Source organism: Rhamphochromis sp. 'chilingali' (genome assembly GCF_963969265.1).
Source record: "Rhamphochromis sp. 'chilingali' genome assembly, chromosome: 2".
In the NCBI taxonomy this organism is placed as follows: Eukaryota; Metazoa; Chordata; class Actinopteri; order Cichliformes; family Cichlidae; genus Rhamphochromis; species Rhamphochromis sp. 'chilingali'.
In genome coordinates, this window is record NC_137930.1 from 66,971,556 (window position 1) to 66,988,120 (window position 16,565).

The 16,565-nt window shown below is 41.0% G+C and overlaps 1 protein-coding gene across 1 annotated transcript in view; it reads left to right on the forward strand.

The window, feature by feature from the left end:
• tmtc2b (transmembrane O-mannosyltransferase targeting cadherins 2b) overlaps positions 1-7,992 on the forward strand; it is an 83,343-nt gene extending 75,351 nt beyond the window's left edge. Inside the window, exons 11-12 of the mRNA XM_080871115.1 lie at positions 1,240-1,303; positions 5,630-7,992. Coding sequence (XP_080727241.1) covers positions 1,240-1,303; positions 5,630-5,809 — 244 coding nt within the window. The 3' untranslated portion in view covers positions 5,810-7,992. The remainder of the gene's footprint in view (positions 1-1,239; positions 1,304-5,629) is intronic.
• The last annotated feature ends 8,573 nt before the right edge of the window (positions 7,993-16,565 follow it).

Below are 16,565 nucleotides of genomic sequence, written 5' to 3' on the forward strand. Positions count from 1 at the left end.
TTTTTCTATAGCACCACAATGATCTTCTTATTCACGGCGTAAGCTGAAGTGAACTGGAATGGACTGACACCAAATGATCACTAAACGTGGACACCCGTCAGAACATTAGCATTTAGCTAACACCAGTATGTAGCTAACATTAGCCTCAGAGAGCTACAAGCTATTTGCATCGCATTGTTTTTCTGGAGGCTCTTTTCCTGCTATATAAAATATAAGGTATAGGTATTTTTTTCTAACTCTGAATTATAAATCATCTCCTTCATCTGTTAAAATTAAAGGATTAAGATTTCACAAAACCAAACATAGATGTATACGCAGGTCCAGACTTTTCTCTGGAACTACGCAGATGACGATCTCATAATAAAGCACGACAGCCTAAATGAAAGCATGGCTATAAAAGCTTCGCTTCCTTTGATCATTCTGACTTAAGGGGCTCCACAGCCGGCCGCTGTTGACTCCGTCCTTGACTATGTCAGTGTTAAATTGTTTTTAATTGGGCAATTGTTACCATAAGGGCACAGCCTGAAGCTGTGTGTCATAAAGGTGATTTCTGATATGCCAGAAAGTTAACAACAGGAAGTGTTTTGTGACCGAGGAGCCACCGGCTTATGTGCAGTAGTACAGTGGGTTATGAAAGAAGATGATGCAGCCGTGTTGTAACTGTAGTTTTCGTGTCAGGAACAGTGTGTTTCTGGTTCCAGGGACTCATGCCGACAAGCCATCTGCTCAAAAATCCTTTTTGTCACAATTTGGCATATGCAGCATATTTTGGAGCATTCAGTTTGTACGCTCTGCTGTTCTGTTTTGGTTTTGGGGTTTTTATTGATGGTATGATTACGTTTCTCTTTTAATGGTGTTTGCACAGTTTAACTATCGCAATATCTATCAAGTGTTGCAACCCACATTTTTCCAGACTAAATGTAAACAGATATGTACAGTGAATATTCCAGATGAGCCTCGGTTTCTTGGTATGCAATGAACTAGATGTCCTGACCTCAAGGTTCAATTAGAACAGAAAGTGCTTGCAGTGCACTGCTCAGCACAGATGTTATCGAAAGATGCTATCGAACGAGAAGCCTACGGGCGATTGGATTGGCTTTTCTCATCCCTCATGCTGTTCCTCTGTGTTACTTTCTCACTGACCCTCGAGCGCTAGTAAACACGAGGGGTTCAAGGCCTCATCCGAAGCCAGCAGCAATAAAAATGAGTAATGACCGCCTCTCTGTTTTCCTTTTGCAGACAAGCCAGCCTAAATGAGGCAGCCGAGAAGTATTACGGACAAGCAGCGAGCCTGAGACCCAACGTGAGTAAAACCACAGCTAGCTAATCTTCCCCCGTTACTATTTACTCTGATGGACAATGCGCAATCGCAGTCTGGGTGGCTTTCCAGTATTATTACTCTCTGATCTGCTTTTGCACAACACCATGCATTGTCAATGGAGCTCAGACAGATGAATGCTAGGTTTTTACTATGCCCAGAGATTTGCTTGTCCAACATCCATCACCAACTTCAAAGGACAGGCCAGGGTAAGCAGAATGAAAAGAATAATGATAATAACACTGAGTCAGGGGACTGTGACGTCTTGAAAATGAATGGGATCCAGTCTTTGAGAGCTCTGACAGGGAGGGTCAAGTTGTTTAAGTGAGGGTCACAGAAGGAGCAAAGTATGTTTGGCATGTGGTCACCCTGTTTATTCCTGCGTCTTGATTAAAAGAAATCAGTTTGGGATTAATGATCAACTATATCTGAACAATGATATACAGACAAAGCAAAGTCTAGTGTTAGGACCACATAAACCCTGGGATAACACAAACAAATACTGACAAATGGAGCAACCAAAACTTGAGTATAACAGAGGAATTCGATGTTTTTTCCATACATGACGAAATTCAAAGAGCGTAACTGTTCAGATCCCTGACCGTTCCCACTGATACTTTTTCTGATGTCTAAATAATTACTGTTAACTGCCTCCACCCAAAATGCACAGCCAGCGTTGATTAGATGTTTATAGGCCGCTTATTGTGCTCCACATTGCCGACAATAGACCGAGGTAGAGCTGCTGTGTTTTCCGTGTGCCCAGCTAAGTGAGGAACGAGATGTGAAATACTGTTCTTTAAATAACAATAATAATAATTATACATTTTTTGCTTTTAATGAAACCCGTCGGTATTGTACATCAAATATTGCAGTTTTGATATATGACAGGATGATTTATGAGCATGTTTAAAGCATAACTGGGTTCTGAAAGGTTTAAAGAGTACAAACTCATTATCGATAACACATCGATTTTGTGGAGTCTCACATCAGGTTCTTGTCATTAATCCATAACAGACTCTTACATACACAACTACAGCCAGTTTGGAGTTAACAAGTTGGCTTCAAACTGTTTGGAGAGTGTATGAAATACACACAACACCATTTCTGTGTCAGTGTTGTTCAGTTTGTCTGTAAATTAAAGTCTCGAGATGTTTGTGTACTCCGTAGTCCTCGTCCACATGCAGTTGCATCGTTTTGCCCCTGTCGGGTCCACTTTTTGGGAAACTTTTTGTTATTTGTGTTACTTTACAGCTGAGGCATTATTATAATTTAGCATCTTCATCCATCTTCCTTACCTGTATCCTTTGTTCTTTCCAATGTGATTTGACTTAAGCCACGTACGCTGTCTATCTTCATTTGTCATTTCATGCTTTACTGCGACTTGACTCTTTGCTCTCCAAAGGCCCTGGTGTTTTATATTAGGCACATATGTCTGCTTGCTTTCAGGGAGAGAGGACACTTCCTTCCATTCAAAGGATTTAACAGTCCTACAGTTCCCTCAATCTAGATAAACTAAATCGGGTTGGATGCTTGCTTAGCATCAGTTGCTCTCTATAACCTATGACATCTGCCCTTTCAAAGTTTCCAACTTTATATGGATAGTCTTTGCTTAAATGGCTATTTAAAGTCATTGCAGCCAGGTCATTCAACACCTGGTTTTACACTGAACATTCACAACCTCTATAGCATATGTTGCTTTACAGTCTAGGCTAATATGCTCTGCATCTGGACATGCCTCTGCTCCTGCATGCCTATTTCAGCGAGGGTGGGGAGGCAGAGAGGTTACAGAGCAGCAGGAAATGAGAAAAAAATAAAAGCTTTTGACAAGCCAGTGTTCTGCAGTGTGTTGCAAGGGCTAGGAAGAATGCAGAAACGGGGGTATAAATCACAAACGGCTTAGATATATGAAGAAGGGGGAGAAGCAAAGGCTTTTAGTAGTCTTTAGCTTTGAGTCTGCAGGGTAGACTTAGGAGGGAAACAAAATTCAGGGATTGCTAAGTTATGCATGGGTGAAAAGAGCAATCTTTGAAGCTATGCTGCAGCTGTGCTAAGAAGAAAACCAGCACTCTGTGGATTTTCTACCCAGGAGTCACTGCACAGTGTTTCACGTGTTACACCACTCATCAGCAAGTGTCCTGGGGAGCGGTAAAAAGTGTGAATACAAGCTTTGTTAGCTTTCTGGAAAACATTTACTTCTATTCTCCAGGATCCATCCATTCAAACCCTGACTTTGACTGGACAGAGTTTGTTTGTTAAAGTCTTACTGCCCACCTGCTTCAGTGAACTCACACATGTATTAGAGACTGGGGCAATGACATTTTTTGTTTTTTGTTAACACACAATACATCAATACATTGTGGCTCCGTTTATGTGTCGTCACTGTCACTGTCAACTGTGTCCATCTGTATAAGAAAAAATACTTTGGCTCACAATTTTCAGACTTTTAAAATGCACCAACTTGTAAACTGAAGCCTGGCGGTTATTCTATGATTTAAACATCCAATGATGGGTCAAAAAGAAGGTAATTTAGAGTGCCTCAGAACTACCCCAGCCATTAAATTCAAGAACCCTGGCTGCTAGCAGAACAAATTTAGTTTTGCCAGGATGCTTTAAATTAAAAGAAAGACCCTCTCCAACGAGCTACAGTAGAGGTCTTGGTCGTGTCAGTCCTTCCTTTGGGCCATGCATGTGTTCTATGTTTTACATTTTATGTATGTCTTTTATCCTGTCTTCCTTCTCTCACCCCAACCAATCACAGCAGATGGCCCCGCCCCTCCCTGAGCCTGGCTCTGCCGGAGGTTTCTTCCTGTTAAAAGGGAGTTTTTCCTTCCCACTGTCGCCAAAGTGCTTGCTCATAGGGGGTCATATGATTGTTGGGTTTTTCTCTGTATCTATGAAGCGCCTTGAGGCTACTTGTTGTGATTTGGCGCTATATAAATAAAATTGAATTGAATTGAATTGAATTGAATGTGTTTACAGCAGAAAATGGTTTTCTCTCAAGGGGACTGTGGTATAGTTGGGCTATACTGGTTGAATTCTGCCAAAGAGAAAAGCACTCTCCTTCTCATTAAAATGGAGATCATGCATGGAGCATCACTCATCCTACTCTGGCACTGGAAAAACTGTGAAATGTTTTGTAAGCGAACAGTCCAGCAAACGGCATCGTTCACACAATTCCTCGTAGTTGGGAATATATGAGACAAAGGCTAACACTCTTAGGAGAGCTTCTGTGCTTAAAAGTGTGACACTTAAACTCCAGATTCACATTAATATAAGAATGTAAACTGTCCAGTTATTCATCTGGGGTTGTTTATTTGGAGAGTTACTTAAATGTTGATATAGATTCAGTGTCATCTATTCAGTCTTCATCTATTATGATTTCTCCGTTCGCTCTTTCAACAAGAGAAATACTTTGGGTTACCTAATGGACCAAAAGAAATTGTTCACCTCTTTAAATATCATAATCATGCATGTTTTAAGTCAGACGTGCATGTGATGATCGTTATAGTAAAAAAGTCTTTCTTTTTTTTTTTTTTTTAACATCCTCGTATTCTAGGAATTACAATTATAGAAATCACAATAGTCCGAAGCAGTAGCCTCACTACACGATTAGACATGTTTTTCACATTTCAAACTGAAATAGTGATCAGATGTGGCCCTTCCCTAGCCCTGGATATCCTTCTGACATGATTGCACCCCAGACACATTTCCTGTAGTTTGGTCCTCATGACTCACTCATTGCACCGCTGATGATTTTGCCCCTCGGCACTAACGGGAATAAACAGTATATTCATCTCAACCCACTTCAAAGTCGCGGTCGCTCCCTCTGACATCTACGGCCACAGACAAGACACAGAGACACGCAAAGCAGCATGGTTACCAAACTCCAAACAGGGTCTGGGTGATCAGACGAACAGAAACCACTGTGTTAAAAAATTTCTTTCTTTATTTAAGCCTCACCTCTGGCATTTTCTCTTGCTTTTGTCATAAGAGACAAGTTACTGTTACTAATTTTTTCCATTTCCATTAAATTATGTACATCCCAAAGTGTGAACAGATGGACTTTATGTGCATTATTTATCAGCCCGTGGATGTAGTAAAATTTGAATTTTTTATTAAAACATATCTCTAGTTAAAACACTGTCCTTATGTGTATGTTAGCTCCCGTTTGCTATGTCCCAGGCAGCTGTGTTTGTACCAACTACACTAGTTTATAAACTGTTGCATTGTCTTTTGAGCTTAATCTCTGAATCCAATTGGTCTTACCCTAAAATAACTAAGATCGCTCTCTTTTTTCTTCTTAAATTTCAGTACCCTGCAGCTTTGATGAATCTTGGGGCAATCCTCCACCTCAATGGGAAGCTGCAAGAAGCTGAAGCCAATTACCTCCGAGCACTTCAACTAAAACCAGATGATGCCATCACACAGTCCAATTTGCGTAAGCTGTGGAACATCATGGAGAAACAGGGCTTGAGGACCACGAGCCCCTGAGCTCAAGAGATCCCGCCTACTCGCCATCTGCACACCAGACCCGGGAAAAGGACAGCCTACACGCTCCTCATTTGCTCCTGTCATCCAGAAAGGATGGAAGAGACTCAGGGAGAATGTTTGCTCAAAGAGGCCGTGACTGTACCACACAGCTCTCCTAGTGACTCCTGAGCTTCGCATACACCTCAGGCCAGCAGCTTTCCTCACAATCATTGCTCACAGTTTGGCAGACGTTATGTGGTATTTGGACTTTTAAGTACTTTTTTCAAAATTAAGGCTTTTTTTCCTTTATAACTAAAGCACTTGAAGTAAGACCAGGTACATCCTTTAACATTTGAGATGAGTTATACTTAAACTAAGCAATTCTGCTGAAAGGTTTCTCAAAAAGAATTGTTGAACTGGGTAAAATTTAATATTAGAGATAAAAGAGAGGAAAGGATCTCATAACGCTGCACTGGGGGGGGAGCGGGTAGTTTCCAACACCATTAAATGAAGTTCTTGGTTTGACCAAATACTCCACTTTGATCATGAAGACAGTACATGAAGAACTAACAACATTCAAAATCACAACTTAAATTTATATCTCAACTCTCCAGCTTGTGTACTGATTCATAGTCTCGGTGATGAAATTTGTTCATTAGAATATACACACTTTGCTATTATTGCAAACCATTTGTAGCACTCTCCTAATATTCGGTGACAACTTGAAAAAGGGAATTGAATTTGTTAGCCATTGCAGCACAACGGTAGCCTCTGCAAATGTTCCGCTTTGCAAAACCCAGCATATTTTGGCAGTTAAGCTCAAAAAGTGAAGAAAAATTTGCATTGTAATGACTTAAAAGGTGTAATATCTTTTTCATGAGTGTAGCAGGAAGTGTTTTTATCATTACAGATCTTCTCTGCATTGGTTAAGAAGTCACCATGGCAGTTAAGAAACTATACATAGAAATGTTAAGCTACCTTCCTGTGGAAGTAACAGACAAAAAATAGGTAGGTACTGTAGATTCAGGTACACCGCCTTGCTACATGCCCGAAGCTTTTATAGAAAAGTGTGTAAGGACCTTAAGCAGATGAAGGAGTTCTTCTAACCAAATACAAAAACTATGCTGATGCACACCTTTTAACCACAGAACAGTGCACAGTCATGGTGCATTTGAGGGAAATATTTTAATGCCTTTATGTTGATATAAGTAAGTTTAGTGTGTGTGTGTGTGCGCGTGTGTGTATAAATTAATTCTAATATATACCTACATAGTGTATAGTATCAAAAAAATCATCGAAAGCAGCAAAAAAGTAGCCAGACACGAATTTGACTGCGTTACTGAGCAAGTTTGGCTTTTTACATTATTACAGTATTTCTCACATTGTCAGTCTTTCAGTCTCATTTGTACATATTCTGTGTAATTTGTTTGTTTTATTGTCAGCAAGTGAAACAGCACCTTCCCAGAGGTATCAGCATGTACCATATTTAGAATAATTTGTTTGTTATTGGTTCACAAACCTCTCAGCTATCCGTGTCCTTTGTTTATTTCATTTTAAGTTATTGCTCTGTGTTAACTAGCAGCAGAACCAGCTGGTACTGTGTTTTTAGATGTAAAAAGAAGGAAACGACAGCTGTTATGTTTACTCCTGTGGTCATTATGGAGTAAATACCCAGTTATGTGGCCCGTCGTGGGTAAATACAGAGCAGCGTCTACAACGAATGGTAACGTTTTTTGAGTTTATGTCATTTGTTACAGTCACAATGCTATAACACCGTTCTGTTTTTAGCTATGATGAAGATTCACAGTTCACATTAATTCCTAGCACCGTATGTCACACACATCAGACATATCGTGTAATTATCACATGTATATATAAAGTGTTTATGAAGAAACACTGTCAGCTTGTTTTAATGAAGGTGTTTGAGAAAAAAAATGTTTCACTCTGTGTCTCTGCTCAGGGATCTCAAGCGGTGGGCTATTGCAGAAACTTGTTCACGGAGCGTTTACTAAATTAAAATTTATTTTTGAAAGTTGTTGTATTTGTATAAATTATCGAGCTTTGTAGCCCCATTTTTTCTCCTTTTTGTATTATAAAATGAACAATGTGCCAGAGTAGACCTTTCTTCCCAGTGGTGTTTCTCTTTGTTTTGTTTGTCTGCTTATCTGTTTGTTTGTTTTTCCACAATAAATTGATGGTGTTCTGCTTTGACGAGTGCCTGTGCAGCCATTATTGCTGATTAGGGATGGGTATCGTTTAGGTTTTATCCGATACCGGTGCCAAATCGGTACTTTTGAAACGGTGCCGATGCTCAAACGGTGCTCAAACCGGTGCTTAAAGGATGGAGAACACAAAATTGGTCCAAAAACCTCTCATGTTCAGCTGGTTTTTTGTAAAAAGATAACAATGTTAGCCTTTTCTGCAGCTATGGGGCATATATGGTATCACTCTTGGCTGGAAGCAGTGCTTAAACAATGGAAAAAACACAAACTTTATCCAAAAACCTCTCATGTTTAACTGTTTTCCACTTTTTCTTTGGTCATTTTAGCCTTTTTGTCCAGGGTGAAGGGAGTATCTGCCATCAAACAAGAAGACAGCCGCATGTAACTACGACGGCGTTTGCTAGTTCACCTTACTGCATTAATGTAATAACGTGGTTAGCCTACTCAACGTAAATTACACACGGACAACATTAAGCGACTCACGCAGAGAAGAACGGCTGCTGCTGCATCATCATCCTCATCATTTCTGCTACACTGGCAGGGCTAGGGGCCAGGACTCTCCCCTTCGGGTTTTCGGGGGATGTTGCTAACTCCGGGTCAGATAACAGGCAACCCACGCACAGTAGATGCGCTCGGTGTGAGGTCTCGCAGCAAGCTATCATACGGCGCATTTCTCGGCTTTAAAAAAAACGCTATGCGTCGCCAGGTGTTTCATCGGATTTGAGGTGTTACCTCCTTTGACAGTATCACAGTATCAGCTTAAAGCACTTGTTGCAGGCTGCTGAGTTTGCATATTTTGCTGTGAAGTACAGCCAGACTTCTGACCGCTTCGCCTTGGGCATTTTTAATCTGTAGCTCTGCTCTAGAAGAACGTACGTACCTGGCCCCGCCTACTATCCTCGGAAACGTAAAATGATTGGCTAGAATCTAAAGTGTATCACAGCTCAGGAAAAAAAAAGCACCGAAATAAAGCACCGAAATGTGCGCTGCTTTTCGGTCTGGTTACTACCGTTTATGTCAGAACCGGTGCCATCATAGCACCGGACACCGGTACCCATCCCTATTGCTGATAGTGTAGGTCACAGATTGATATTAAGGTTTTGCCAGTCACACTTTGGAGCAACAGCTTGAGTTTTACATCAAATTTCCGTTGTATTAAGCGTTAATGGGGTGATCTTCCATGCTGTGGAACAGCTTTTACAGGGTATATAAAGTTGCCCCCTGTAAATTTGCTAAAATGTGTCATAAAATCAACTCAAATGAATTTCCTCTGCTTTGATCTTTGTACAACAAAGGAGACATGTAAATATTGCCATATGGAAGGGGTAGCAGTGTGGAGCCACATATGGTCGGTGTGTTTCGATTCCACCCGTCCCACAATTCAGACCCCGTTGACAAGTAAAGGGCCTTTCCCTGTGAACGAAGCAGTCTGCCTTGTGATGTTTCTCACATGTTCTGCTTGGAAGGTCTGCGTCCATGAACCGAGCTCACCATGGTGCCCAGATTTCCTTATCGAGCTGGAATGCATGGGCGCTGCTTGCACTCACAGTCCAGTTTGGCTCTTCTTCTCATAACACTGGTGCGCTTCACTTAATCTCTGCATCAAATAGCGAAAGTTGACAGTTTGTTGGGTTGTGGAGTCACGCCGCAAATGCGACGTAGTTTTATTTATTGCTATATGAAACAGTAGGCATTTGACTGTCTTCCCATAGCTTGCTAACTGTGAAATTACACGTCAGCTCACATAGTTACCATTCCCTAAAATAGGGAATGTCATGTTTCCAGTGGAGTCTGCAACCAGACAAGTAGATTTTTATGCAGTTATTAAAACAAGGCAAACATGAACTTCTGATCATAGCACTGGTAATAAGGAAAGGGAATAATAATAAAAAAAGGGAGACATGGTGGCGCGGTGATTAGCACTGTCGCCTCACACCTGGCCAGGGTGTGTACACGTTCTCCCCCGTGTTTGCGTGGGTTCTCTCCGAGACGTGCACTTAGTGTGGTTAGGTTAATTGGTAATTCTATATTGTCCATAGGTGTGAATGTGGGTCTGTCTCTATGTTTTAGCCCTGTGACAGACTGGCGACCTGTCCAGGGTGTAGCTGTGGTAGCTGGGAAAGGCTCCACCCCCCACGATCCTGACAAGAATAAGCAGATGGAAAGAAGGGAAATGGACAGATTATGACAAGGCACTGAATTTTCAGGAGGTTTGAACAAGTGAGCTGACTAAAATAAATAATGTTTAATAATTGTTTAAATCTGCTTATTAATTATTTCATCCCATTTTTTTAGTCATAGTTGTTTTTGTCTCAAAATACTTAAGAGTAAACCCGTGCACATGTAGGAAAGATGTAAAAGTCTAGAGTTAAAGCAGGTTAACACATGTTCACTGCAGTAATGCACCTGAATCCAGGTTGTGCACCTGCACTGTACAATACTCTCCTCGCTTGTCTGTTAGTGTTGCCAAAACACTTAAGCTAGTGTTCCTAAAATGAGGTAAGAAGACACACAGTGAGCACATAACTTTGGATTTCTGTGTCAGTGGCCTTTAAGCAAACAGTAGTGTTTCTGGGTTCTCATCTGCCTTTAAAGCTCTCAACACGTGGGTGTTTATGCAAGCACATAATACTGCGAGTTCTCATTAGTACTTCGCAGCTTGGATGACTGTGGCACCAACAAGGCCAAATCACTGACAATGTCATTATGCGGTGCAGAAACCCTGCAAATTGATTTCAATTAAGAGTTTTAGACTGATATAAAGTGACATGGCCGTACCATAAATTATACAGAACTGATTTATATTTCATGCTAAAAGCGACATTTCTTTAACAATGTATGTCAGAATTGCTTTTATATTTAATTAGATGTAAAAATGGTTTCCCTGCTTCTTTTATACGCTCCACATTTCTCTCATTGTAAGAGATAAAGGATTGTCTGAAGCCAGGCCCCAAGGAAATCAGAGTCATATGACTTCTGCTCTTATGACTTTAGTGCGCTTCATTGCTTGATATGACCTCTCGCACTCTCCAACTGTTCAAACTGGGAGAAAGGAATTCATTTTATTATGCTGTGATCTGGCAAATCTGCCTGCTGTTATCAAGCAAACATTTCGTGGTATGTACCGATGGACTATCGCTACTTTGATCTCAAGCACCTGAGCCAGGCGCTCACAGCACCCGACCAAGCTTGTTTGGAGTGGTTCACTGTGCGTGATGCAGAGAAGTCTTCCCCTCTGGACCCAATACCCACTGTTATTATTTGATAAAAGAGGCATTAGGATGAAGCTCCTCCATGAGATCTAGATTTTGCCTCATATTATTGAAGCGTTTTGATGTCCAGAAAGGAAATTGTCTTTCTTTGGCATTTTACAGCACATGTTGTACTGCAGCTGTTTATACAGGAGCTACTGTTCCTAAATGCAAAGAGGTAAAATGAGATATGGTAAAGTATGCAGATTCCTTTTAAAAACTTCTTTACCTGAGTTTTTATAATTTGTAGAACAAAAAGAGTTAATAAAGGCTAATTGGCACTAAAACCACAATTTTTCTGGTTTTTGCATTCTGCTGATATATTGATTACAGCATATGCACAGCCATACAGAGAACCCAGCATGTCTGTAGACTCTGTCGGCTGTAGTTTTATTTACCGTATTTTTCAGACCATAAGGTGCACCCAATTATAAGGCACATTAAGCGAAACAAAACAGTCAGATAAGTCAAACTTTACTCAACTCATTCTTCTTGCTTCCTCCACTTCCGTACCATTGATTCGTTAATGCTGAATTCTCAGTCAGCTGGACTATTCCCATGTTGTTGCAGTATATGAATGACTAACCTCGTATTGTGGATGAATTATCTCAGTTGTTCTCCTGACTGAAGTTTGGTCCATTTACAGCATCCTGCCATGCAATTACATTTGTCCCTAACCATCGGGAACCCTCACGTTAACTTTTATCGAGTGTAAAAAAGTTGGCGTTCATCCTCCAACTTTTCTGTGTTTATGCTATGCTAACATAGCTGTGTAGCTAGCTACCACGTAGCACATCATTATATACCAGCTAGCTCAACTTCAGTAACCCTACAAACGTCACTGCTGTTTAGTTTTCTGTCTTCATTTATGTTGGAAGTGAGAGCAGAGCTGTACGTTTGAATTTTTCAGAAATCTCTCAGTCAGAACATGCTATATCATGTTTAGGTGGAAACTAGCAAGCTAACTTCCTGCTAACTTCTAACTCTGTTAAATTTAATAAATTCTGTTTTCATCGATGCCTGAATGTTAAACTTTGTTACACCTGGTAAAGCAGCAACACTGATCATTTTATTAAAGATGAAAGAATTTAGACAGTTTTTCACTCTCAGTGATGCTGCAGTGTAGTGATGTGTCGGTCGCGAACGAAATGGCTCTTAGATGTGAACGACGCGAGCCGGCTCCTTATCGCCAGCTGCGTTTTTTTTTTTTCTTTCTCTCAACAGAGCGGGAGGGAGAGAGAGAGAAAGAGAGCCAGGGACAACAACATCACATTAGAAAGGTATAGTAATCATCCACAACTATTTTCAGTTGCGGATGATAAAGGATTATTCATGCAGGCCCATATGACAGAGAATATGCATCTTCTTTTTGTTTTCATATTTTAATTTATATTTAATTGTGTTGTGGTTTGTAGTGTTTTGTGTTGTTTCGTTTTTTCAAGGAAAAAGCTGAAAATTTAAATAGTTAAAAGTTGAACTGTGACTAGTTGGTTTTTGTATTATATGATTTATTTATTACATTTTATGTGGAGTGAATAAATAAAAGTATATTTACGGTGGCCCCTAGAGACAAAGGACGTACAAACTCCAAAACACGTAAAAACTCAGAAGCATGTAAAAACTCCAAAACACGCACAAAAGACAACAGAAGTGCTCCAGGATGCTAGGCCCAGTGTTGAGCTTTTGTTACTTAGTGGCTACACAAGTCAGCAAGTACCAACGACCGGATTTGGCGTGTGGTAGTAACAGGTAAATGAACTTTTTTTATTTTATTATTTGAATATATATGAGTGCTTGTGTATAAATACACAAACAACACACATATGCTTTCAATTGTTTAATTTAAGTGATCTAGTAGCTCTGTTTTGAAGTTCAGTTAACTCTAGGAATGTGTTTTGGAGTTTGTACATGCTTTGTCTCTAGGGGCCACCACATATATTTATATATAAACATATATAAATAAAACCACTTTTTTTACATTAATAATTCCTTTTGTGCATAATTTTATATTATTGTTAATAATTAATTAATTAAAGCAACAAAACAACCTGAAGAGCCGGTTCGGAGCCGAAAGAGCCGGCTCTTTTTAGTGAGCCGAGCCGAAAGAGCCTGTTCTCTAAAAAGAGCCGGAAATCCCATCACTACAGCAGTGTTCGTTTGACTTTGGGACCTGAAAGGGTCAGAGTTTAGGACCCAGATTACTCCGCGAGGCCCCTGACTATGTTCCAACAATCCATCAAGCGGTAGCTTACCAAAGTCGTACCAAAACATTTTTGACAGAGTTTTGAGCGGCGTGTACCACATAAAATCGGTTTGAGGTCAGTAAGCACAACCAGTAGCGGTTTTAGATACGGGCGACACGGGCGGTTGCCCGGGGCGGCATCGTGGTGGGGGGTGGCATCACGGGCATCGGCAAAAAGAATAAAAATAAAAATGCTCGTACTCATGCTGCTCCGACGTCAGCGAGGGAATGGCACAGGCACCGATCGGTTTTCTATCGCCCATTTGCTGGGAGTAAGGGCGCCCTCCTGCTGCTTCCGGCAGGGGGAGGAGAGGGCGGGGCGGCGGGGGATTCTCTGGCTGGAGCAGCATCTAATAATAATCAACTCGCAAAATAAAACAAAATAAAAACAAACCAACAAACACGAAAACACCAGACATTATAATACAGACTTATAATTTGCACCGATGTTTTTTCGAAATTCTGTACACAAAAAGTGAGCGCGAGAACCCTCGGTGCGCCTGCTCGCTGCTGAAGTCAAAGTAAACTTTATTGTCCACTACATACAGTCCAGTATATAGAGACGAGACGACGAGGTTCCAGTTACAGCAGTGCAAGTAAACAAACAATATATATAAGAAGAGTAAGAAAATAAATATACACTTTAGGACTCGGGGTAAAGGGATCAATAACAATTTAAAATTTACAGTTTGATGATTTAAAGTCTCACACACAACCCGTCAAAAGGGGAGGGAGACCTGCTACTTCCAAATAGAGCGCATTTCATTTATAATGTTGTAAATCCAAGCCCGTTATGTATTCATGATTTGAACCTTGGGTTGTGTGAAATCCCAGAAATAAACCTTAGACAAAGTGAATCTGTGAACTAAGGTGTAGGTCTGTTAGATCATGTTGTGGTGATCCTCGGGTTGAGGGATGGGTGTTCATACTGGAGTGCAAAATTAAAACCAATGGAAGATGGACAAGAAAAGTTCAAAGCCATCAGGTCCTCAGTTTAGAAAAAATAGAAGAGGAGGAGAAACGAGCAAAAGATACAGGTAAGCAGATGTGTCATTGGATAATGGCAGGTCATCCTGAAACAATCAGAATCAGAATACTTTATTAATCCCTAAGGAAGTTATGTGGGTTACAGTTGCTCCGAGAAGAAATGGTAAAAATAGCAACAGTAACAGACTAAACTCCAAAGAAAACATTATATTACAGATTTTAATATTAACTAGAAAGCGAAAATTTCTGAAGAAATTTTAAGTGTGCCTATGCCGCCGCTAATCAGTATAGTTTGCCATTCAAACGGCTACAGAGAGCAAAACTCACCAGAGCAGCCATTCTCCACCATGAACTATGGTAAAACCAAACACCGCTCGCGCCTCACAGATGACAGCTTACAGTTTTGTGTAAAGATGAGGTGACTTCGTACAGCCCCAATTTGTAGACGCTGTGCGCAGAGGTTCATAAGCAGACCCGACAATGTTTGCATGAACACACTTTGAAGCATTACGTTATGGACCACTTTTCACACATAGTTGCTGTACCCACACAGCCGGCTGTAGCTTTTCATCTCATAGCCCGACACATACACAAAAAAAAAAAAAAAAAAAAAGCAGAGAGAGCACAGACTTTACACCTGAGAGGCGTGATTGCAGATGCCGCTGAGGTGGGTCCACCTCCCCTGCAGCGGCACTGCAGACCACGCCCTGCCACACACATCAAACACGTAAAATAAATATTTATGCACTTTTCATTCACTTTTTGTTTTTTGTTATTTTTACACAGTGTTCTGAATGATTAACAATGGTCTACAGCCAATCTTGTGTATTATTATACAAACTTTGGTTGTAAGATTCAGATAACTATTTAATAAAAGCTAAATATTTTATATGAGAGTAAGAAAGAAAAGTATATCTTTGTCTCATACTCTCATCAGACAATACATGAACCTCTCAATAAACAAAATATTTGCTCGGCTTAAATGACAAACCGCTATTTTACACAGTGGAACACTTATTTTTAAACAAAACCAATGCAGTTCGCCACTGACAGTGCTTACCTTTGCACATCACAGTAAACACTGAACCAAGATGGCGCCCACGCGAACGCGAAATCTGAACTACGGTGTCCTGCAGAGGACAAATGGTCAAAATTGCTAAAATTTACAACATATATGCAGCTCAACAGCGACACCTTGTGACTTATTCCAGTCACTACCTTACATATACATAACGTCTTACCTGACATTCAGTTCACCGGACACTCATACTGAATCACCAGCCCATATAAATGAAAAATAACACGACAGCGTGAGCGGGCCTGGGTGTCAGCCAGCCCAGCCTGGGTGTCAGCCAGCCCGACCTGGGTGACAGCCAAGCCGCGCTAGCCAGCTAGCCGGCTAGCTGCCATGCGGCGGTGAAACGTGAGCGTGAGCCGGCCTGGGTATCAGTCAGCCCGGCCTAGGTGTCAGCCAAGCCGCCCTAGCCAGCTAGCTGCCATGCGGCGCTAGCAGTAACATCGTGAGAGATATGGGACTTCTTGATAAAATATGGGACTTCTTGATAAAACGAGCAGATATTTGAAGTTTACACCCCTACATTCTCGCCTGAAAATAGGGGAGGCTGTCATAAAGTTCAACATCAGTAACTTAGCGCGCACAGCTGTATAGAAACTCCGTCGTGCTAGCTAGCACGCAGTACAGTTATTGTAACTGTCAGCACAACGAAAATAAACTACACCTAAAGTCGGTTTATATCTGACCCAAATAGAGTGCAGTTAATAACGTCTTACCTGAAATTCAGTTCACCAGCCGCCTGCTTCTCCTGCATTGGGTTTCCCTTATCCACGATTGAGCTCCGCGTTAGCCACCACCGGTCGATCGGTGTTTCTTTCCCCGCATACGAGGGGAAGAGACATATACCGGTGGCTAACGCGGAGCTAGCTAGCCACCGGTATATGAACAACTCAGTTATTTTTTCCACATCGACCAGCATCATCGGCCCATATAAACGAAAAATAAGTCCAGCTAAGACAAAGACTGTTTGCGGAGCGATCGGAGGTGAAAGGAGTTAGAG